This window comes from Pogona vitticeps, chromosome 3, assembly GCF_051106095.1.
Source record: "Pogona vitticeps strain Pit_001003342236 chromosome 3, PviZW2.1, whole genome shotgun sequence".
Lineage (NCBI taxonomy): Eukaryota > Metazoa > Chordata > Lepidosauria > Squamata > Agamidae > Pogona > Pogona vitticeps.
In genome coordinates, this window is record NC_135785.1 from 63,896,762 (window position 1) to 63,921,961 (window position 25,200).

The 25,200-nt window shown below is 39.8% G+C and overlaps 1 protein-coding gene and 1 pseudogene across 40 annotated transcripts in view; both read right to left on the minus strand.

The window, feature by feature from the left end:
- The window catches only part of ABLIM1 (actin binding LIM protein 1), a 274,524-nt gene that overhangs the window by 22,894 nt on the left and 226,430 nt on the right, over positions 1–25,200 (minus strand). For 9 of the 40 annotated variants that reach the window (XM_078389589.1, XM_078389586.1, XM_078389577.1 and 6 more), the window contains 5 exons: positions 20,337–20,435; positions 16,975–17,022; positions 10,977–11,123; positions 4,955–5,049; positions 4,773–4,863 (listed from right to left, as the gene is read on the minus strand). In XM_078389589.1, coding sequence (XP_078245715.1) covers positions 4,773–4,863; positions 4,955–5,049; positions 10,977–11,123; positions 16,975–17,022; positions 20,337–20,435 — 480 coding nt within the window. Of the gene's footprint in view, positions 1–4,772; positions 4,864–4,954; positions 5,050–10,976; positions 11,124–16,974; positions 17,023–20,336; positions 20,436–24,759; positions 24,781–25,200 lie in introns of all 40 variants that reach the window. The other 31 variants (XM_078389591.1, XM_072995516.2, XM_020779929.3 and 28 more) reach the window with 17 other exon arrangements.
- LOC140706125 (U1 spliceosomal RNA) lies at positions 7,496–7,642 on the minus strand (annotated as a pseudogene).

Below are 25,200 nucleotides of genomic sequence, written 5' to 3' on the forward strand. Positions count from 1 at the left end.
ATTACTCCCATATGAGCCAAACTGGGACTTGTAGTGGGAGGGCTTGCTGATACCAAAAACCCACAGCTTTCCCTAAAGCTACGTAATTAGTTCATGAAAATGTGGTATTTGAATAGGACATTGTCTGTGCTTATATACAAACATATATTTATGGGGCAGGTCCAGTAAGCAACTCGTTGATTCAGGGTATGTAGAAGGAAACAGTATAAAGAATGGTTCAGTCTGATATGTCTCTGAACCTCTGTGTATAGTGCGTTTCTGTGAATGTGTATTTCAACATGCATTTTTGAGCTCTGGACAGAGCACTAAGAAGATACACTGTAGTTACACGATCTCTCTCTCTGTCTCCACACACACACACACACACAGAGAGAGAGAGAGAGAGAGAGAGAGAGAGAGAAAGAGAGAGAGAGAGAGAGAGAGAGTGCTGTTCCTATAAATAAACAGTAATTATAACTCTGCTTCTCCTCTGAAATGAACTGCAGTTTGCCCAAAAGACCTGTCTGGTGAGCCAGCCATACATTCGCTATGATCCAGCACTATGGAATGTGCTGCCCTGCTCCCTGAGGCGGATTTCCTCTTCCAATGTGGGAAAGGCTAAAAGGCTATGAGAAGTATAAATATCAACAAGGTGTATGTCACTTTTTAATCATGATTTCATGACCTAGCCTGCTGGCTTCGCAGGAACACCAATATTGTTGTGACCTAAGCAGTGATCCACATTTTGCATGTTACTTAATACATATGTGAGCAGTAATCTCATAAAGATGAGCAGTATTTTTGTCTCAATTAAATATTAAACATCTCTATGCACTCTACAGTTTTTAGAAAGTCACTATCAGATTTGGGATTCTACTAAAGCCTTACTTTAACTCTTTTATGATTATTTCATTTTATGTCAGAAGACAATTAGTATTATACCTTTCAAAAAGGGTATAATTTTCATCAGCAAGTGTCATTGTTGTTCTGTGCCATCAAGTCAGAACCAACGTATAGTGACCCTAACAGGGCTTTCAATGTATATAAGTGAGGTATTTAAGGAGTGGTTTTACCATTTCCACCCTCCCAGTGAGTTTCCAAGAGTTCAAGTCCACCATTGGGAATCATATCAACAACTAGTCTATGAGAAACAACAATTTTCTCTAGAAATGGCTCTTCCTGTGAACATAATCCTAGTGAGATGTTACTTCTAGATCTGAATATTTTTCAGCAGCCCAAACAGGAATCTACCCATCAGTCTATCCTAGAATACAACATAGTTTTTAAAGTAAATTCTGAATGGTGCAGAAGAAGAGATTTGAGAAGGTTAAAACAGATGTATATTTCTGTGTATTTATTTATTTTATTTACATTATTTTAAACCTGCATTTCTCCTTAAAGAAGATCCAAGGTGGCTTTCAACAATTAAAAGAGTAGTTAAGCTAATAACAGTGAGTATACAATACTAAAAGGATCAATGAATACAATACCAAAAAACATAAGTGACATAAAAATACATTCAATGAGTACAACAGTACATTTTGAAAATCCCACTTGGTAGGATTCACTCAGGGAAAACTTGCCTGAAAAGAAAGGCCTTTGCCTGCTTGGAGAAGGACAATAAAGACAGGGCCAGTCCTGTGGGAAGGAGTTCTAGTCTGGGAGCAGCAACAGGAAAAGCCCACTCCCATGTCCCCACCAAACACACCTGTGAAGGTGGCAGGACCAAGAGGAAGGCCTCTCCTGATGATCTTGACACTCAAGCAGGCTCATAAAGGGAGATGTTGTCCTTGAGAAAGCTTGGACTGTCCACACAGTCAAAGGCTTTTGCGTAGTCAATGAAGCAGAAGTAGATGTTTTTCTGGAACTCTCTGGCTTTCTCCATAATCCAGTGCATGTTAGTCAACTCCATAAATTTCATCAGTTCAAATGGGCCCATTCCAGTTGTGACTTACTTTAGTGCAATATGTTGCAACTAGAGTAGACCCATTTGAATCAATGAAACTTAGGAGGAGCTGACTTACCAACCCCACTGATTCAATGGGCCTATTCAGTGCTTAAGACATTGTAAGAATCTACTGTAGCCAGAGAAAGGATGGTGAAAAATGAACACATTAATGACAGGTTCATTCATACATGTGTCATGCTAAAGAGTATTAACCAGCACTAGATTTGATCAGGGCTTCTCCGAAAGCATCCTGCAGATATGTTGAACTACTGCTCCCATCATGCCCCAACCTCATGCCCCAACCAGCAGTGCCAAGAGTAAGTTGGTCCCCTTGTCATGGTCAGATCACCACCTAATAAAATGTAACCTCTCAGTGGCCCTCTCCCCTTGCAGGGAGCAGGGACCTATTTCTATGGTCCGCCTTCAAAGGCTACTGGATCCTGTAAGATTCCAGGATGCCATGAGAGGAGTTACGGCTGACCTGGTTGGCGCTCCTGTCGAGGTTCTGGTTGATGGCTGGTTTACCGCTGCCACCAGGGCTATAGACACGATCATGCCTAAATGCTCTCTCCAACACAGAGCTCGGCCTGGTCCCTGGTTTAACCGGGACCTTTGAGTGATGAAGCAGCTTAGGAGAAGGCTAGAGCACAAGTGGAGGAAGAACCCGACGGATTATAACTCGATAGCTGTCAGGGTTGCAACTAACCTTTACCTGACTAAGGTAAAGGCTGCCAGTAAAGCATATTTCGCTAACCGGATAAGCAAAGCGTCCAACCAGCAGGCGGAATTATTCTGTATAGTACGTGACCTATCCAGAATTGGTTTGAGTGATGGGCCTCCCCCTAGTTTCTCACTGGACCAATTTGCAGCATTTAAAAAATCTAAAGTGGAGGCCATCCGCCGGGAGCTCTCTCCTTTTTAAATACAGTGAGACGAGCAGATGTCCAGCTCTCCGTCTTGCCCGGTGACTCTAGATCTTTTTCAGCCTGTGACGCCAGATACTGTGGACAAGGCACTTGATCGCTGTTGTGCCACCACCTCCTCCCTTGACCCTAGCCCTGTCTGGCTAATCAAAGCAGCCAGGCCGATAACAACTGAATGGGCCACAGCAATAATTAATCTTTCCTTGTGGGCATGGTTCCTCCCGCCCTCAAGGAGACACTCATTAGGCCCATAAGGAAGAAACCTAATTTGGCGGCGGATGAAATTGGCAATTATAGGCCCGTCGCCAATGTTTCTTTCATTAGCAAAGTGGTCGAGAGGGTGGTGGCTGACCAGCTTCAGGCTCTCTTGGATGAAACAGATGCCCTGGATCTGTTCTAGTCGGGCTTCAGGCCGTGCCACGGTACAGAAACGGCATTGGTCGCCCTGTATGATGACCTGCTGAGGGAGGCTGACAGGGGTAAAACATCTCTGTTGGTCATTCTCGACATCTTGGCAGCCTTTGATACCATTGACCATGGTATCCTCCTGGGGAGGCTCTCTGGGTTGTGGATTGGCGGCCTTGTGACTGCATGGCTCCGATCCTTCCTTGGGGACCGTCCTCAGAGAGTACAGCTTAGGGAGAGGTTATCGGCCCCGTGGACCCTCAACTGTGGGGTTTCACAGGGCTCGATTATCTCCCCAATGCTGTTTAATATCTATATGAGGCCGCTGAGTGGTGTCATCAGGGGATGTGGAGCATCATGTCATCAATATGCTGATGACACTCAGCTCTACATCTCCTTTTCACCAACTGCAGGTGATGCCGTTCTGTCCCTTCAGTGCTGCCTGGGGACTGTACTACAATGGATGCAGGAAAATGGGCTGAGGCTGAACCCGGATAAGACAGAGGTCCTGAGGGTGGGTGCCCCCACTGTTGGCGGTTTGGGTGACTCTCTCTCATTTGGGGGGGTGACCCTCGCTGCAAAGAGTGGGGTTCACAGCTTGGGGATCCATCTGGACCCGGCACTCACCATGGAGACTCAGGTAGCGTCGGTGGTCTGTACTGCCTTTTCCCACCTTTGGCAGATAGCCTCTTGATACGAGGGCGCTCACTACCTTGGTACATACGCTCGTAATCTCAAGATTAGACCACTGTAATGCGCTCTATGTGGGGCTACCTTTGAGGTTGATGTGGAAACTCCAAGTGGTGCAGAATGCGGCGGCCAGACTCCTTAGTGGAGTGAGAAAATACCATCATATTTCTATGATGAGAACGCCTACTCCCACCAAGATCTACCCGTACCACTCGAGCGAGTCAGGAGGTGAGGCTGAGGAACCTGACACCGAGGGAGGCCCGGAAGGAAAAAAAAAACAAGAAACCGGGCCTCATTGGCAGTGGCTCCTCGCCTCTGGAACAATCTGCTTCCAGAGATTCGTGCGGCCCCTTCGCTGGGTATTTTTAAAAACCAATTAAAAACATGGATGTTCAGGCAGGCCTTCCTGCCAGTTAATATTTGATTCTTTCCTCTTCTCTATTTTTTCTCCATCTTGAAGCACTGCTATTTGACGTAATAATTTCTTTTTGTTATATTTTTATTTGTTGTTTCATTTGTTTTTAAGCCGCCTAGAGTGGTCACAAGACCAGATAGGTGGGATATAAATAGAATAAATAAGTAAAATAAACAATTAAATAAATGGATAGGTGGGATAGTGGGAGTTGCAGTTCAACATGATTGGAGAATGCTGTGTCAGGAAAGTGAACCAGAAGAAAACAGCTCTCATTTTAAGCCGTTTAAAATGCAGCAGATCTATACATGTTTATTCAGACAAAAAGCCCACTGAATTTACTGGCACACACTCCAAATTATGTGAGTACTGGGTCACAGCCCACCCATGCAAACTTCCCAACTTTGTTGCTTACATGAATTAACTGAAGACTCATAACGACTGCTGGATCTTTCTTTTTCCATCATCTCTTCTTTTAATATCAACTGCCCAAGACCTGAGTTGAGCTGTGAATGATAATAACATGTATGATATGAAACTAAATTATGCCATCAAATTCCTCTTGGTGCATCTGGATAATGTACAAGATTATATCACCTTCATCAGTTGTTCCTCCTGTAGCTGCCTACGCCTCTGAAGCTCCTCAAGATCTTCATCTCTGCCAGTAGATCTGCGTCGCATGTCAGAACCTACTTTCACAAAACCACAGCACAAAGAAAGCTTCTTGCAAACGGTACAAAAAGGGCTAGCTTTTAATATACACACTTTCTTGGATTTGCTTGTCTTCCCCTAAATATATAAATAATTATGGCAGAATGATTATTGTGCTTCTGGATCAAGTCTCCACCTTTTGTGCGCCCACATTTTTTTGTTATTTCCCACTGAGTTGTTCGCTGAAAATACTGTGCTGGCAGCTCCTAGATGGCTATATTGTCAAGTTCTGGCAGCTAAACCCCCTCCAAATAACTTGTTGACAAGTCCTCTTGCTACAACATCATACTTCCTACTGTCAACATGGACAGAAGACCTTAGATGTCTCAGCTCTCTGTTTACAATGGTGGGGCCATACCTCAGCACAGGAAATTTAAGTCTAAAGTTTTCATTTTTTGAGTAACAATTTTTGCATGGATGCCCTATTTCCCACTAAAATCAACAGATGACTCTCAGATAGGTTGGATCCAGAGACATAGCAGTGGAAGAAAATCTGGCAGTGGTGCCACTTTGTTAACTGCTACATAAGAGCTAGCAAAAGATTCTGCACAATATGGACCTAACACACTGACACATTTTGTGCAGAAGCTTGTGAAACAGGTTGTGCATTGCCTTGTGCTAATTGCCACTTTGGTCTCTTATGGGGAAGGGCAGACTATCCATCAAAGTAATGATGATGATGATATTAATAGGATGCCACTGGATTTCAGTTCTCTTTTTGTCATGTAAGACAGTGGTCCCCAACCTTGGGCCTCCAGATGTTATTGGACTTCAACTCCCAGAAATCCCGGCCAACAGAGGTGGTGGCGAAGGCTTCTGGGAGTTGTAGTCCAAGAACATCTGGAGGCCCAAGGTTGGGGACCTCTGATGTAAGAGACAGAGCTTGGAAAGAATGTGATAGATTTAATACATTAAGGTTAAAATTGCTACTTTTACATTAAATAGGAAAACGCATTTCATCTTTTAAAAAACAGTTTTTCATATAATATTATTCTTTAAATACTTCATTTGGCTTGTCCACTTATTAATGCAAGTGTGATGCTTTTAATATAAAGGTGTTAAATCTATATTCTTTCCCCACAAAAAAGAAAGAGTTCCTATACCTTTGGTAGTTGTGTGAAAGAGGAAATTTAAGCAGGCATCACAGCTGCACCTGCTGAAATTTTCTCTTCCAGGGAAATGTTTAAAAGTACAGTAACCCTGTCACTTTTCATCTAGTCATCCTACTTATGAGCAAAATATAGAGAATATTATCATAAAGAAGTTATGGGCCCATTGTAATAAATGAGTCAAGGGTTTGGGATTAAAGGTATCAGCAACTCCATATCCAAATCAACTACTAAGGGGAAGCTGTGGTTCCTTTAGTATCATCAGTGCTAGAAACTGGCATAAATAATGACTTAGACGTTTAGAACAGATATGTATTTTTCTGATTTTACTCTCTGATTTTACACTAAGCAGAAGCAGGCAATATATCCTTCAAGGAAATAAGTAAGCCCTTCAACAACGAAGCCCTTTGGATTTGGATATGGGCCTTGGAAGCCTGGTCAGGTAATTATATCCTAGCCTTAGGGCACAATCCTATACACACTCACCTGGCAACATACTGAAAAGCAGCTTCAAAAGGAAAACAAATGGTGGATATTTGTGTCCAATTAATCCATCCCTGCCTGTCAACTCCTGCAAAAATCCCCTGCTTCTTTTGTTTTTCCTCACACATGATTTTAGACAAATATGCTTACATGAACTCAACCCTATTGACAGGAAGAGAGAAGCACTTTGGAATGAGTTTCAGTGGGAAAATAGTCAGTGATCCCCAGTCTGCACACAGTTGTTCACCCTTGAAGCTACTTTTCCTTATTATTAGCTACCACAAGAGGAGTAAATACCCATATAAATTTCTGTTTTGTTGTTTTTTGAAAACTCTACTCCTGAATCCTTCTGGATTTTTAATCTCTATTTCAAATTTAACATATACAAGGATCACTAGTTCACTTTAAAAACAGCTAAATAAATATAAGAGTCTCTTTTATGTATCTGGCCAAGTTATCACATTCCACATTAGAAGAATGAATTGTAGCCTGAATTTTTGACATCTGCAAATCCATTATATACCATATTTTTCGCTCCATAAGATGCACTTTCCCCCCCAAATAGTGGGGGAGAAAGTATGTGCGTCTTATGGAGCGAATACAGTAAAAAAGGGTTCAACCACCACCACCCAGAAGCCTCCCACTGCCATGCTGGGAGGTCTCTGAACTGGCACCAGAGACTGCTGACTATTTGGACCTCACCATTCTGCACTGCTGGCTTTACAGGATCTGCTTCCTGGAGCCCACCTGGAAAACCAGCAAGGCCAACAGGCCTATGGCAGCAGGCAGTGAAAATAGCCCAAGGACCAAAGGGGAAAGAGTGATTCTAGAAAGACCGGGGAAACCACAAACACAGTCCCCCCCACTTAGGCAGTTGATTTAGGGAAATCACAGGGGTCAGTACATCCAAAGTGCAATAGATGAGCCTCACCCTGGGGAAACCACTTTGATGATCATGGTATCTCCCCTGCCAGGTATGACTTGGAATGGCCCCTGAACCTCCTGTCCCTTTCTGTGCCCTGTCCCCCAAAGGCATGGTGACTGCACCTCCTGATCAGAACAGGGCTGCATAGCCCCAGTCCCGAAAGAGGCCAAGAGAGCTACTCAGTGTTTTGGGGTGCCCCACAGGACCCCCATCAGGGGCTGGATGTTCCTCCCACAATCCTCCAGTGCACAGATATTAGCATGCCTAATATGCGGGGAAGGCAGGGAAAGTGGGAAATTCAAACTTTCAGTTAGTGAAGAGGCTGCTTGTCTGCTTCCTTGCTAGTCCAAGCAGTTAGAGAGCTGGGAGAGACACCTGGGACTGCCTGGTATTGTCGTTTTAAAATGTAAAATTTAGTTTAAAAGCTGTTTGTTTGGGGTTAGTGCTTGGGTGAAAAGGTGCTTCGTTTGAGTTGAAACCTGCTTGTGTAGAAATGTGCACACTAGTACTTGCTTTAAAAGCTGCCTGGGAAGCCATTCAGATCAGCACCGATCAGCTGTTAGGTGGGGAGAGGGGAGGGGAAAGGAGCAGGAGCAGGAGCGGAGAAGAGCACAAAATGGCTGCTGTCTGCTGGCTGCCTGCTGGCTTTTAGCTGTTTGGGGCTCTTTTTTGGCTGTTCCGGGGTCTACCAAGGCACTGTGAAGAGCCAGGCTCAGTCTACAGTACCTGGTAAGTGACATTCTTTTAAGTTTTTTAAAGTTTCTGACCTCCCCCTCCATAAAAATGCATTAATTAATTTTTGAATGCATTTCTATGGGAAATTTGGATTCAACTTGCAAACTTTTCAACTAGTTCTGGGCATCTAATAGAGAAATATAGGTAGAGTGGTATAGGTCTTATCACTGGCTGATAATGATCTATATCTACATGAATTAAATTTATGGCACACAAATTTATGGTACATAAACCACAGTACACAAAGCTTTAAGTTTCTCCATTTGTTAATGACAGTGGTTGTTGTTTAGTCATTTAGTTGTGTCCAACTCTTCGTGACCCCATGGACCAGAGCACGCCAGGCCCTTCTGTCTTCTACTGCCTCCCGGAGCTGGGCCAAATTCATGTTGATCGCTTCGATGACACTGTCCAACCAGTGACAGTGGTAATGGTTCTTAATGCCACTGTTGACTGCTGTTCACTTTACATGGTTCAAATGTTATTCTGTTATAGTTTATTAAATATTTTATTACACTATTTGGTTCAAAATATATTTTCCCTGTTTTCCTCCTCTAAAAATTATGTGCTTCTTAAGATCAGGTGTGTCTCATGGAGCAAAAAAATACGGTAGGTTACCACTTTCGATTCTGGTGAAGTTGACATGAACTAATTTTAGCTACATCAATTTCATATGTCAAATACACTGATTTCATATACCCTAATGTGGTCAGAGATGGCATTTATTATAAAAACAAGACCCAATTTAACAAAAACGATTTTGCGGAGAAGAATTTTGATGACTGTTATATAACAAATCTGGTGTTTCATGTACGTTTTAATATATACTATATTCATTACACATGGCATACAATTGGGGTCTTTTTGGGTCTCTTTACAGGTACCATACCACATAGTAACTGAACGTTTTTGAAACATCATTAGAAGTTATTTTTCCCCACATAAAGCTGATGTGATAAAATCTCTTCATTGATAATATACAATGTTGACCTTAATCTTATACAGTAAAATCACCTTATGTTGACTTTTACATGTCTAAATGGTACCATGTGAATCAGACACAGTATGTAACAGGTAACCAATATATATTAAATCTTATGCTCCCTCAGACCTTAGTTAATCATGTGGACAAAGAACATGATGTGACATATAAACTGCTTTTAAACAAAATATTTAAAAGGATGAAAAAAAGCATGAGAAATAAAACAAATACTTTAAAGGCATAAGGATGACGTAAATGTGAGCTTTTTAAAATTTAAACTTTTAAGTTCATATAAAAATTACTATCCTATGGCTGTCCATCAAGAATCCTAAATACATTGTTCGTAATATATCTTCAGTTCCCCCTGCCAATTCCACATACAAAGGTTGATCAGACTTGGCAGCTGAATCTTAGTTCAACCCTGACAACAAGATGGCTTCCCCTACTAGATATGAAGGCAGTGTGCCAGTTTAAAGGACACTGGACAGGCTCTGTCATATGCACAGCTCTGTTTTTCAAAACTGCTCTGCTCAGATCATTCCCTGCACTATCTGGTGCTTGATTGTTGTCTACCAGTTGAATTAAAACAGCAGCGGTACTATATTCTAGCATATGTCCCATGAGCAGGGTGATGCAGACATATCATGATGCCTGCTGAAATTGCTGGTGTGGCCAAAACGTTTCTATCAGAGATATGTGACACTAACTATGACATCCTTGGAAAAGGTTACTAGGCCAATACGTCAGCCAGTGTAGGATTCAGATACTGTAACCAGATACAGGCTCAGGAGGATGAATACAGTCAGAGATGAGGGCCCAGGGAAAATGGCCAGAGTGACAGACCACAACTTCCATTCTGTCTAACAGTCAGACTGGGACATTGTATCCTAACGCAATAGGATGGGGAGAAAAGGGCAGTTGAAGAGACCTGAAATAAGTCAAATTTTATTGCAGTGTTCAAGGTATCACATTTGCTTTGTCTATGTTTTCAAGGTAAGAACTGTTTATTAGCAGTTCTTAATCTAGACATATCCTGCCTCTACAGTCTAAACATTATGGATAGTGTCCTTCCTCTACTTATGCCAATGATCCAGAGAGCCACCTACATAGCCCAGAGCTTGTTTTCTGGCTGCAATTCTCAAGGCAGTATAAGATGGGGGAGAATGCTGGAAATTGTAGTCCCAAAATGTAACACTTTCAAATTATGGTGCAAGTACCTCCAGATGCTTTTCATTTCCCTTCTCAAATTCTAAATTAAATTTGCTCAATTCAAAAAGTACTCTCTTCATTTTGGGGGCAAAATGGGACATAGGAGAAAACAACATACACACTCTGATGGCATTTATCCCCTTTAAAAATTCTCCTCTGATAAATCCCAAAATGTCTTTATAAGCTCTGGAAAGTTTGAAATGAAGGACACAATAGAAGAAATATTTAGCAAGAGAAACCTGTCCGTGCTTTTGGAATTTGAAATACCACAAGCTGTTCTGAGGGGATGTATTTGACAAGATTTTCAGGAACAAACCATCTCCCCTTGTTATAACTCTGAAGAATCTAGTGGGAACAAATCCAGTGACCCTGTATCAGATACTTTCTTGCAATAAATTTAAATTGATTTATAGACCGTAGGAAGCAGTGTTTGGGTTTTTTTTTTTGCCAACGTTACTTGTTCCATACCTAAAGCCGCAAGTGAGGGAGGACCTGGCCAGTATTCTGTCTCAATCTTTGGAATCTCGTTGGCTGCTGGAGCATGAGCTGCTGGGAACTTGGAGGACTTGATGATATCATCGGAAGACTTGCTCTGGGCTGCCAGGGCAGCTGCATCTAAATGGCAATCATGGGAACTTAAACTATCAGATTAAATTGCTACATTGCAGCCTACATCAACACTATTGTTCTTTTTTTACCCTTTTCTATGACCATTCAAATAGTTAAGATTCAAGTTATGAAGAAATGCATTGTTTTCTCATGTCCTCATTAAGTCCAACCCTTAGCATCCCAAGGCTAAATTTAATGTGGAATTAATCTGGAATTTGAAATACCACAAGCTATTCTATTTAGCACAAGTCAATTTTTCTTCTAAAAGTTTCGTTAGAACAGCATATTTATCAGATGCATACACACAAAGCATTAAATTAATTTAATTAGCATTAGATTAAATTATTTATTTATAAATATAAATTTATTTATAAATAAATAATAAGTAGACCCACAGTGGACTGTTCTCTCTTGGATGAACCTGGCTTCCTCCTACCTGTACAGTATAATGGTATACAAATCAGTAATTAAAATGCTGGTTCAGACTTTCCAATCACTTATGTGTCATGTTTAAGGTTGAATCAAAGTGTGAGCAACCTAAAGTCTTGATCTTAGCCTAATTCTAAAGTCAAAATTCAAAATATCAGTACCCAACTCACTGCGGGGGGATGGGGCAGCAGCATAATTGTTTTTTGCATAATTATGTTTGCATAATTATGCTGTCAACCACCCAGAGTGTGCTTCAGCAGTATATAAATCCGAACAATAACAAAAAGTCCTCTGTACATAGGCTGCAGACCTCTGCCAAGAGCAATCTGCTTGCCAGGGAAGAAACAGGGAGGGAAGTAAGTAAGGTAGCCCATCTATGTCTCTTGCCAAACCCACTTCTCACCTACAAAGCCAATAGATTAACCCTAAGTGAATGTGGTCCTTTGCACAAAAAGGCTTTTGCATCTGATTCAAATGCTCCTTTATTTTTCTTGTACAACCAGTTTTGAAAGATGGTGGCTGGTGATAGGTAGGAAAGGGACCGTTTTGTGAGATTACAGCTGTCAGCCAATGAGGAGTATGGCCAGCCAACTTCAGAAGCAAACTTGTGGGAAGATTTCTTTAAGTTTATTCCATAAATTTACTTGTTTGGGTGCAGCACACTTCAATGCACTTCCAAAGTGTCGCTACCACTAAAATAATGCTTTGTGGGCATGCAGCTTTAGTATGGCCAGAAGAGACCAACCTCACTGCAATAGCAGAAGTATTATGTGGTAATTTTTAGTAACAACCTTCATTTAAAAAAGAACTCAGTGACTTGTCACCTTTTTTTTTTAATAAGTCAGGAAGATGAGAGAATTTCAGTAGTGCTATACTGGGTCTAATGCCATGGCATTTTAACAATTTTTTTTTTGCAAACAAATGAAATGGGATAGGAACTGTACGTATGTTAATTGCACGTCGCTGAGACCTTTCTGCTGTGTAGCATCATTTCCAAATTATATTAATTAAATAAATACATTGTCATCAATTCGAATCAGTAGCTGGATTAAACAAAAAATACTTTACTCCACTGAACATCCTTGATGTCTACTTCTGCAACTGCACATGAATTTAAAGCATGGCAATCTATCCACATTAATTTAAACAATGCTGTTTCTGTGTGAAATTGATGCAAAACTAATGTGTTATCACCATGTACAATGTATTGTAATACTGACAATATGCTTAGGATGAAGCTTTGATACCATTACATACAGGGAGATACAGTATTGCCACGAGGTCAGATACTGCAGTTAAATTAGTACATATCCTTAAAAACACAGTGGCACATTCAGTGCAGGCAAACAACAAAGAAGTATCTCATTAGGGCAGAGTTTTGCATATACAAAATGACAGCACAGCTTCACCCTTAGCAGTTTTCAGTGTAAAATGTTAGACCAATTACAATGTGTATGAAGCAACTGTGGGGAAAAGACAGGAAAGGTTATGAAGGAAATACCCAGGAACTCGTATGAATGGAAGTGAATATGTTCGAAGGCTGTGGGGGACAGGGGGCCATACTGTTTTGGGGTGCTTTATTGAATTTTTGAAAGCACCCACTGCTTTTCAGATGTTACCATGTGAGCCAAACTACAAGGCTCCCCACCCCCTTATAGTCATATAATGTCTTAGGGACCATGCTCCTGTCAATAAGAGAAACGAAGCCATTTATCATATATGGATGACTTAATGTTCCGTTAAAATGAATGGGATGTTTTTGGCTGGTTACTGCAGCGTTCCAGATGGAAACGTGAGCCAAGCACTTCTGGAAGGCCATTCCTATCTTGAAGTGTGCTTCTGCTGTACAGCAACAGATCAGGTCCTTTTTGAAATGACAATACAATAAGTGTTGATTTATCATTTTGTTAAGAAGGATGATAAATGACAGTCCAAAAAATTACAGTAAGTGAACTTTAAAGTGTTTACAAAATCACAAGAGTACTGCTGCTGTACAGAGAGAATGTAGGAGTTAATTCCGTGGTGTCCGTAGCAATACTGGGTTTGTAAAACAACTGCAATACCCTCTAAACTATTTTGAAAACTAAATATTAAAAGTTCACAAAACAGCATGGGCATGGTGGGTGTTGTTGTTGTCCATCATTAAATATTTTTACAGATATTTTACACTTCTCCATATGTGGAGAAAACATGGAGCACCATTGGGCTTTGCCTCCTTGATTTTGAGTATTCCGTGTTTATCAGAAAAAGGTATCCTATATACTTGTCCTGTCCAGGCATTATATTTTTAGGGCAAACTCAACCCATGTGGAAGGCCTCCCTAGCATTAGCCTTTTTTGCCATTATTTCTGTCTCTTTTCAACAGGTGGAGGGGGATGACTCTGAAGAGGGAAAGCTCCTAGACCCACATAAAGAATCTCTATGGACAGCGGAGTTCTTTCTTTTTACCCTCCATGTGCAGAAGGGTGACAACATTCCAGGTCAAGGAAGCAGAGCTAGAACACTTTCTTCTGTGTATAGTAAAACCATCCTAACATATAATACCTGAATTTACTGCTATTTATAGCTGTAGATGCATAGATGTCCCACAGGAATTTGAATTCTTGATTGTGTGCAAAGCCTGGACTTAGAGCCAGATGATGTTTTTAGGATGTCATTAGAAATGGAGCTCCCTTAAAAGATAAAAGATATCTTTCCTATCTCCTTACACTGCAAATTAACTTGCTTTTGTTTTGTGATTGGTCATTGCCAGGTAAACGTGTTTTATTTGAAAGTCTGCTTACTCGGGCACAGAATTTTGCAGGAATGGTGTGTCTCGAGGAAAAACATTAATAAAGCAAATATGTGTTTCCTGTCATGTGCTCTTTGGCCCTTAGGGACTCCCTATGCAGATGCCATGCTGAATGTGCATATCTTGAGACAGCTGCAGTGGCATGAGCCTACTCTCCTTTTCTTATATAATTACTTTCCAAGCACAGTCTACCTGAGCATGTGCAGAAAGGTATGTATTTAGGAGAGGAAGAGTTATTTTCCCAGCTACTGACTGAGTGATAACAATATGCTTTCAAGGAATAGTTGAATGAGAAATACAGTAAATGTGCATATACTGACTTCGAGAAAGCCTCTCCTATGCTCTTGGGAAACTGCTGCGGCTTTTGTTTAAACGTTGCACAATCAACTAGAAACTGTTCATGCTTGAAGCTGAATGAAGCAAACAGAAGCTGCTCAAGCGTTTCACACTGCACTGGTTTGGTGGCTCCCTTTCATTCAAAAAGGAACACAGAAGCTCCTGAATGCTATACAACTTCAGTGAGTACAGAGGACCTACTCTGTTTTATCGCTTGGGGAATGAGAAAAGCATGACTTCAAACAATACTTACGTATTAGAATGGATGAGATCAGAAGTAAGACATTCACATGTTAATGGGAGGTGAGTAGACACAATAAAAAATCATAAAGAAATGAAAAAAGGTTAAGAAAAAATATATATGGCATGATTAAAAATTAAATAATAATTACAAGGTACTACTGTACTTATAATGCCACCCCATAATAACCATCAGCCCTCAAACAATCTAACACTTTGATATATTATTCTCTGGAATTGTTCTCGGTCATTCCTTGATTGTCATAGAATTTCTGTTCCCATTTGAGTCATGAACAGCTACTTACCAAAAAACTGTAATTATATTTTCTATTTCTAGATACTATGTAAAATATATTTTCAGCACAGGCTCTCTAGTGATTTTTCCCTTGGAAGATACTTTAATGTGACCTTTGCTATTCAAAAGAGAGAGGCTTCCCCTAATTACGAGCGCTCCACTCTCAGTGCTTAATTCCCCAAATGAGAGCTGCTAGGGATTAAGCATGCTATAAAGACACGTTTGACCTAGAAGTTTTTACTTGGGATATTCAAGAATTGGCTACGGTTATTCAGTGGGAGAGAATATAAATCCAAGTACATTCTCTGTTGCATCTCACATCATTAAGTGGATGTTCCAGGTACAGATACACTGGGTGGTATATTGGGGAACATCAGATGCTTGTTAAGTTCCTACATGCAGGTATTCTGGAACACCATGCTCGTTTTTAAACAACAGTGCTTTCCCAAACAGACAGGTGCGTATGCACTGCTATCATGCTGCTTCTGAACACAGAAACAGAAAGTGTGACTTCCCAGCTGACCGGGGGCATGAATCAGTAAATAAAATTTATATGGAGAGGAAATTTGGCTAGGGCAACACATCTCTAAAAACACACTTCCTCCATCCCAGTTCACTCTATGGAAATTTTTATGGAAACATGAGCACCCCCCAGTTTAACTGATGCCCACATGAAACCTATCTGAAAAATTGAAAACCATTTCCACTTAGATGATCATTATAATGGACAATCCATTGGTGTCCACAGTCCCTGTTCTAGCAAGCAATATGTACAGGGAAGCCTTCCATTGCACATGGCTCTCCATAATTAAATATGTATGAAGAGCCATGGCAGCAGAAGAGGTGAAGGGTAGTCTTAAGGAGAAAACAATCATCCTCTTTGTCTTGTCTGTCTTCTCACTACTCCATTAAAACTGTTTTTATTTTATTTTTACAAAAATAGTTCCATTTTTATATTCAGGCTGTTTACTGGGGGATATGTTTACTTCAACTGTTGAAAGAGGATGAATATAAAATAAGGCATAAGCCCATCTTCTTTTTTTTCATGGTTTCCAAATTGTTTCGATATTATGGTGTTGGGGCATGAAGGAACTATATGTGCATGCAATAAAGTTGCCTATATAGCTGGACTTTACTATACAGTATTCTGTCTGTAGTTGCTTAGATTGATCATGGGTGCCTCCTTCAACAGAAAAAAAAACACTTTAAGATTAGTCTTATGATCATAGGGTATCTTAACTAGGAATGAATTAACTGACTATTCCTCCAGAGATTCTGGCATTTCTCAAGAGGCTTTCAATGTTTCAAAAAGCAGGAATGCAAGGTTTTTTTTAGTACATTAGCATTTGGAATGCTGCAGGCTAGTATAAAAATAACTTCAGTTTAAAAATAAAATAGAGGCAGTTTACTGGACAGAAGCAAAGGCAAACAAGATGCATGTTGTATTGTTCTTGCTCACAAGCACGATACCACGTAACACATAAGGTATTTTACACACATGACAATAGAATCCTATGCCTCACAGTTAAAGCCATAAGGTATATCATATGCATTTGCAGCTTTCAAAAATGCTCTGTTTATATGGAGAGGGGACTGGGAGAGAAAACCATAAAAAAGCGTGAACTTTAAAAGGCTATAAGCATGCAATAGTCAAGTAATGTTACAAATGTTTGCCATGAATGCACTACATAATTCTACTTTTCTGCCATGCAGACTTTTAATATATTAGCTGGTTTCATTCTGAAGACAGAAAGAATAAGGTTTACCATGCTGTTTGTAGATAGGTGGTTTTCTATAAATGTTGATGCCTTGATCTGTAAAAATAAAAAGCAGGAACATATGAATACTTGGACATTTTCAATTATTTTCTAGGGAAGGAGAAGAAACCAAACATCAAATTGACGGATGATCCAAACTAATGACTGGAGACATAAATCCAGAAAGCTAACTCTAATGTTACATAAAAAGAGGAAATCTATAATGAAAACAAGACACAAAGACAGGTGGAAAAAAGATCACATAGAGATGACATAAAATTGTTGATGTATATAGTTGGCAATTGGTGATGTTATTTAAAGTGTGAACCGTTTCGGTTAAATTCTTGGTAGACTTTAGTGGAGGGTAAACACATTTTGATGGAAATGGAATTGAAATAGACATGCCAGAGTAGGAGATGGGAATAATTTGATGGAGACTATAGCCCCCTAATGCCAACAGAGAAATTGTGCAGCAGTTCAATTTCTCATCCAACACACATAGCAAAGAGATGTATTTACACCAAAGGCTTCAGAACATGCTTCTTAAGATGGCATCCTAAAGTATAGCCATTTTATTCAAGACTACAATAAGCCTCCAGGTTTCTTCCCATGCTTCTTTCTATGTGCTAAAACCACCTCATACCACCAAAAGCATGAAATGTTCTTGAAGCATTTTATGACATGTAATTGATGTCAAAGCCCCCTATTTTGGCATTACTTTAGCTATGTGTTAAATATCATTAACTTCCTTTTTATTTTTCAAAAAAGTACTTGGCTATAGTCTAAAGGAAAAGTTCATGTTCCTCTCAAATACTGAATTGCAAGGACACTGAGAACTGACATGACAATGCAATTCTTAGGATTCTTAGAAAGCCTGAAGAACTGTAAGAGTAAATAAATACATTTAAAGCCACAACATTTTGGTTATCTTGTTGTGCAGCTCTTCATGCACAATGGAGATGACAGCAGCAGCAGCAGCAAATTACTACTTTAAAGACAATTTCTAGGTGCCCATGACTTACACACAAAGCAATAAAGTGGTGCACACCTCAGAATCCCCAAAGGAAGCCGTTAAACAGTCGCAATTTGCTACTGTTGATGACATCATCACCACTGTACATGAGGAGTTGTACAATAGAATTTTGGCCATTCTGTGATTTAAGAGAATAACCCACTTCTCTTAGTAGGCAGAGAAAAAGATGAGGGCTGTTGATGTTCAATTTCTGTGCATTCAGAAGTAAGAACCACTGTGTTCAGTGAGGCTTATTCCCAAGCAAGTGTGAACAGGATTGGGGCTTTGCAATGCAAAAAAGGGAAATGTCTGTATTTATTGTACAGTGCATTTCTCTTATACAAAATATTTTGTCACAAGCTAATTAATACTAAATGATTTGATATCTGGAAGTAATTATTTTAATAATGCATTGTAAAGGGTAGTGATTAAACTATTAGCTTGGCTTCCAGGTGTTTTCATCCCCTCACCTCCAGGACATCTTTGTGTATGGAGAACAATTCCAGTATATATGGATCTGGAAAAGAATATCTTGCCTATCTATAGCTATAAAAGGAAAATGTCTTGGCAGCACTGTCATTACTTCTCTGGCTAAAATATTTAGCCAGGCACATCACTGAATCTAGAAAAAAATCTGTACTGGACATACAACAGAAAATACTGATAGCACCGTTCACTGACGAAGGACATGGGTAACCTTCTTCATCTTTTCCCAAATGCACCAGAATAAATTGACCAGCTTACTGTATGATGGGATTTCTTATATTGGAAAATTATGTATATTATTTCTTTGCTTGGACTATTTAATGAGGTTAACATAATGCAGCTGTTTCTTTATTTCAGGAACCTAACACTACATGATCTACCCATCATTTATTTTCTCTTTCCAAGAGACTCTACTGCACATGCCTAGGCAACTGCTTTTATTGGGAATCAGAAACAAGTGGGGTTTAAGAAAAACCCTTAGCCATAGCCAAATGCAGAAGATGTTCACATTATTAGCAGCACACAGGAGTGTGAGAGCAGAATATACTATAAGGTCTGAACTTGGAACAGAGTTACTGAGGAGAGGCTCAAGTTCTACTTAACAAACAGAAAACACATAAAAGATTTTATAGGAACCTTTGCCTCATTCTCTATGGACCCTGGGACTATCTTGAAGACACAACCCCGGGGCTTAGGAAACAGCCTTCTAGCTGTCCTGGAAGCATCATCTCAGAAATAGTGGACCCAGTGGAGAGTGATGGGATTGCTAAGTAAGTGGTATTGACAGGTGATGGCACACAAAGCACACGCAGCTTCTGCAAGCACTTCTCAAAAGGAGACAAGCAGGAAAGCAAATGGGGGAAAGCTGATTAGGCAGTTAAAGGCTTCCTAAACCTTCTGCTTCAATGCAGTGTTTGCCTGCTCACCTGCATCTCCATCAGGGAAATTCTCTGAGTTCCCCCTGTCTCTGTAGTGGAAACATGCTGGCTTGCCAACCTGCCTCTGGTTGTTCCTCTCTCATCTGTCTCGCTTTGGCAGAGAACAACAAGAGACAGATAGAGCAAAAGGAACCTTGTGAGTGGGGACACACATGCATGTTTGTGCGTGCGTGTGGGTAGATGTGTAAGTGTGAATGGATTTGTGCGTGAATATGCCTGGACTACACTAGATTCTGTCCAACACACTGTTGGAATAAGGGGCCTGCCATGTAAGGTAGAAGTAATGTAAATCTCAACATGAAAAAAGGACCCCATACCTGGTATACAGAAATAAAGGAGTCAAAACGTATTTAAGAAAATGTGGTAGCATTTTGAACATCTCCATATGAGGGTCTACAGACTATGACCCCCTCTACCCCAGTGTGGCTTGCCAGTGAACATTTCTCTAACAGCTACATTCACTGTCTGCACAAGAAGGGAATTGTAAAACTGCATTACTTGGCAGTTAAAGGAATTCAACTTGGACTTACTCCTGCATTAACTATGTTTAGGACTGTGACCTAAATCCTGTCTGTTTCTTAAAGCTATGAAAGATGCTATATAATGCCATATGATGTTACTTTTATGTAAGCCAAAACAGTTGTGGGTCATGTACAGTATATTATGATCTCATCGCAGTGCACCCTTGTCTTCCCCATTATCTAACTAATAGATTTAATTTAATTATATTAAAGACCATCTCAACACTCAAGACTTTCTAATTTTTCTGAAAACAAAGCCAACAAGTGCTGCATTGCAAAGCAGTCAAAGGTGTGCTTCAAACTTTAAACTGAAAAACGAACTGAATAGCGTGAAGCAATGAAGACAAGACAAAGGTGACAAAGCTACAGTCTACACTATGACAGGACACCAAGACATACAGTGCCAGCTCCTACCTGGAACATGGAAATGTTTAGGGGCCTGAGCGTAAGTTGGTGTTAGAGGGCGGCTGTCTGGTCGGTAAGGGGAGTTCCGACCGCTGGACGGCTCATTGCCTCCAATGAGGAGAATGAAAAAACAAAACAACAACAAAAAAAGAGCAGTAAAGAAGCAGGCATAATTCAAAACCCAAGGAGAAGACGGTAGGAAAGGAAAACTGGGGAGGAAACAAAAATATATAGTTGATAGTCAAGAGATGTAGCTAGCACTGGAAGCACTGCAAATTTTTTATTAAGAGAGACATTCACCTTCAGCTTGAATCAGGCAGCCTGCATTCTCTCATTCGTTCATTCCAACAGCATGCATGAAGGAACAAGGCACATTTGAATTAAATGGACAAGCCGCAAAGAGGTATGGGAAGTTACATGGCAATGAGTCAATATCAGCTGGGGTTAAAACTTTCATTATAAGAGTCGTGGCATTTGGCAAAGTCATTAATAGGTAAACTCCCAATCAAACCTGTTCACGAGTTAATTGCCTATTCAGAAAAGACTCCCATAATTCAAATGAACATGCACGTAACCGAAGGGAAGACAAAGAATCCATGAGTTATTCCTATTAATGTCTGGTACTCCTTCTGTTGTTGTTGTTTTTATTTGTATAGACCAGCATTACTCCCCCTCCTCAAAAAAACCTTAGAGGAAAGCAGGGCTGGCACAAGATACTGTGCTACCTTAAGTGGAACAGCAAATGGTCTCCTTTTCCCTATCTAGGCACATAGCACTGAAGGCTGTCCAAATTATTTCAGGCACAGAAATCGGAAAATCCCATGACCTCCAGTCTTGGAAGTAAAGACACAGTAGCAATAATTTGAAGAACTAAGCATTTGCCTTCTTTTTATAAAAGACTCATCAAATCTGTTCCCAGAACTGCCATCTCATTCTGCTTAGTGGTAAAACTAGCCTTATGGGAAAGCATGGGAAAAGAGGCACTGAGGAAATGTTTTATGGTAATACCTCATGCCAGCCATTCACTGAGGAAGTAAGTACTCACAAAAGCAAGGGTACTTTCCGGTTAAGACACCTGCACAGCCAGTGCTATGCCTACAATAATCAACATGTAGAGCGTGGACCCATGGTGCAGATATGGTCATAAACAGATCTGGGGTGCAGAACAATTCAAAACTGTCATGCAAGAAGGCTCCAAGATTCTTTCTAATCACTAGGGATATCCAGAGCTTTGCAATAATACATTAAGTAGACATTATTAGTTAATTTGGTTAATGTTAGAGCACCGAGTATAGATCTCATTATTTTAACAATCAAAACAGCAAAAACATTATCGTAAGGTTTCTCACTGTAAATCCTATAGCCATCATTTCAGTAATTCTAAATTATATTTTGAAGTGTAATATTTTGGTGAATTTTGTGAATTAATAAATTAAACTTCTACCCATTTAAAAAGCAATGAATTAGATCTGTTTAACTTTTTAACATTAATGTGCAAGCACCATCAGTACTACTAACAATTTCAGACTCTGAGGAGCTCACTATGAACCATAAACTCCTTGTGAAGCCAAAATAAGGATTATCTTTTATTTGTGCCTATAAGTGATGTGCATCGTCTGTCAAAGTTTTTCCAAACACAAGCAACAATGCCAGTGACATTTTGAAACACTCCAATACTAAATGCTAAATTTCATATGTAGGTAATCTGCTCTTCAACCAAATGAGTTTCCCAAGCTGCCAATAAAATAAGGGGATTTAAAACAGCTAGCCAAAACAACAAATGTAATAAATAATTCTTTTAAAAGTAACAACTAGAACTAGATACAAACTGGAGCTTAGCCAGATTATCCCTGCTATTAAAACAATATCTTAGAATGCTCGGACAAAAGAAAGTTTTTCACTTGACTCCAGAATGTAACAGCAACAATACTAGGTGAGCCCAGAAATAGGAAACATTACTCTGTTTTACGACAACTTCCTGGATATCCTAGTGAGCATGCTAGCTGGGACATTCTGGGAGTTGTAGTTCAAGAAGATAACTCTACTCATTTCTGGTTGAGCTTCTTTGGGGAATCAATCCAGTATTATCCTTTTGTACACCTAGAAATGGGGGCTAAAAATGGATGTTGAAAAGTCCTGTTCATTCATTATGTTTGAAGCTCTCTTATTCCAAATATTAGGAGTCAGGGTCCTTCCTGCTAAAGGACTCCTGGTGCTACCAATCAAAAGGCTCTGTCCTTGATGCTTCTTCTTAGCATTCTTCTTCTGGTAGGAAAGTAGGCAAAGGAAGTGGGAAAACACAGGAGGTTTACAATTGGGAGATATAATTGGGACCCCTTATAAATTTCTATGAACAAAGCAGGGGAGGTGTACATAAAAGTGTCATCTGAAAACATTCTACATAGTAACATGTTCTTTCTATCATGCCACTGACTTTGTTGGACGTAGACTAGAACTGTCAGCAAAAAGATATGTATGATTATATGAATGATATTTGGGAGGTAAATCTTTTCTGTAGAATATGTATTATCATACATATTCCATTTACAGTTTGTTATAGCAGCCTCTGCTTTTGCTGTCAGGATCTAGAGGAAAATTAAACATACATTTAGTAGAAAAATGTGTTAAATGAGCATTAACAGACTGAGTCTGTCTTCACATTACAGCTCTCCCATGAAGTAAGATCATATTTGGCTTGATATGAAAACATAGTGAAAGCCAATCTTCATGGAGCAATTGCTATGTGAAAGGAAATTGTTCTCCCTGTATTGTATAGTCTTAAGGCATGCATAAGTGGCTGGATAGCTCAGTGGTTTAGGTATCTGGCTGTGGAGCCAGAAGTTGGGAGTTTAATTCCCCATTGTGCCTCCTTCAAGTAGAGCCAGTTTGTGTGGCCTTTGGCAAGCTACACAGTCCCTGGGAGACCCCAGAAAAAGGGATTGGTAAGCCATTTCTGAGTATTCTCTATCTGTAAAACTCTGAAAAGGATCACCATAAGTCAGAATTGACTTGAGGGAGCAGGATTATTAATATTAAAGCATGCATACAAAGGCTACAAAATGACTAGTTGTTAACAGAAATAATGTGAGCTGTGGTCTTGGGAAATACCTCTGGTATGTCACACGGAGAAATATTTAAGATACAAAATAGGGTGGAACTATCTTGCTTTTTTCAAAGTGCTACAGATCTGCTGGGATACTGTTCCATCAGCACTGTAACAGGGATCTCCTTTCTTGTAGCTTCACAAGCAGTGCTGAATAAGCATTCTTCCATTTGTCCAAGGAAGAAATGAATGCTTCCTCATGTAAGTGGAAAAAATGTCACTGTTAATGAGTATGTCAACTGAGGATGACTGGGACCTTCATTATTAGCAAAAAAGAAAAAAACCAAACCAAACAAACACCAACAAGTAATGAGTGATCAGCTATTGATCCTACATCATGAAACTGGTGTTGAGTATGGTTGTTGTAAATTTAAATTAAGTGTTTAATATTTCTGTCTGATGAATCTTCAGCAGATAGTTAAATGTTCTCTATTGAAAGTGGAGAGTTGCTAACAATGTTTGTACCAAAAATGTTGGCATCCTTTGGGAATCCAAGCATTAAGTTAAATGGCAAAATGGTGGCCTGGACTATGTAAGATACTATCAATGGCTACCCACAGCACCACCTGTAGGACAAAGTGGATTCTCTGCATCAATTGAATGGGACTGCAAACAGAAGAAAACATCTGCTCACCAGGTAAAACTATTAATTTGGCTTTAACTGGGTTTTAATTGGCTTGTACAGGGTAAGCACACCAAATTCTAACCCCAACCTTCTGATGGAAGTTGCTGTGTTTCTCTTTCCCTAAACCACACAACCAAAAGGAACCTTACATTTCAAAAACAGGCACTGTATGAGGATATGTGTTTGTAGGGAAATTACAGAGTAATTGGTGAACTCCTGTCTAAAGAATTGGATGGAAAATTCCAACCATGCTGCCAGAAGTGGGGCTTCACACCATGTATCCAGAGGCAGTTTGCAGTCTTGGTTTGAACTCACCTCACCTGGCACACACATCTGCAATGAATTTTAGAGACTTTTATTTACAATTTCTCTGCGCTATCCATAAATATTGGTGCACAGGTCTGAAGTAGTGCAATTAATCCATGAAAGCTTGCTGTTTGCTCGGTTTTTTAGTCATCTAATAAAGGTATTCCCTAATTTTGTGTTTGTGTAATCCTGAGCATCACACCATCTTTTCATTAATTTTTTTTCTGGTTCAACTGTGTATCATATGCTGCTGGACAAGAAAATGGTAATTAAATGTTAGTGTCACATTTGAAAAGAAACAAATAACAAACTGAGAAAGAGAGTGAAAACTAGTTTAAAAGCACACCACAAAGATGGACAATATTTGGGGTTTGTGAAAGAGCTGGGAAATAGCATACCTATGAAGAATGAAGCTGCATCTAAAAAAAAGAAATGGGGAAAATCATATGGAGAAAAATCATGTGAAGAAAAATATTGTAAACAAATGGGGAAACAGAGCTCATTGCAGTTACAGGCTCAATGGTGATACTTTACAGCTTGAGATAAAAAACAATAGAAAAATCATATAGAAGAATATATAGATGAAAAGGAGAATAAAACAAGGTAATAATAATGGGTGCAACATTTTGGTTATCAGTCCAACAGAATAAAATGGAAACTAATTCACAAGGCGTACATGACAGAGGTAAACCAAAGAATGAACACTGCAGGATTACTGGCCTTCATTCACTATTACACTAAACATTGACTGTTGGTCAGTAGTCCTGTATCACACCCTTAAATGTAAAATAATAATAATAAAAATACAAGAGCAGCCCCATTAAAAAAATTACCTGTAA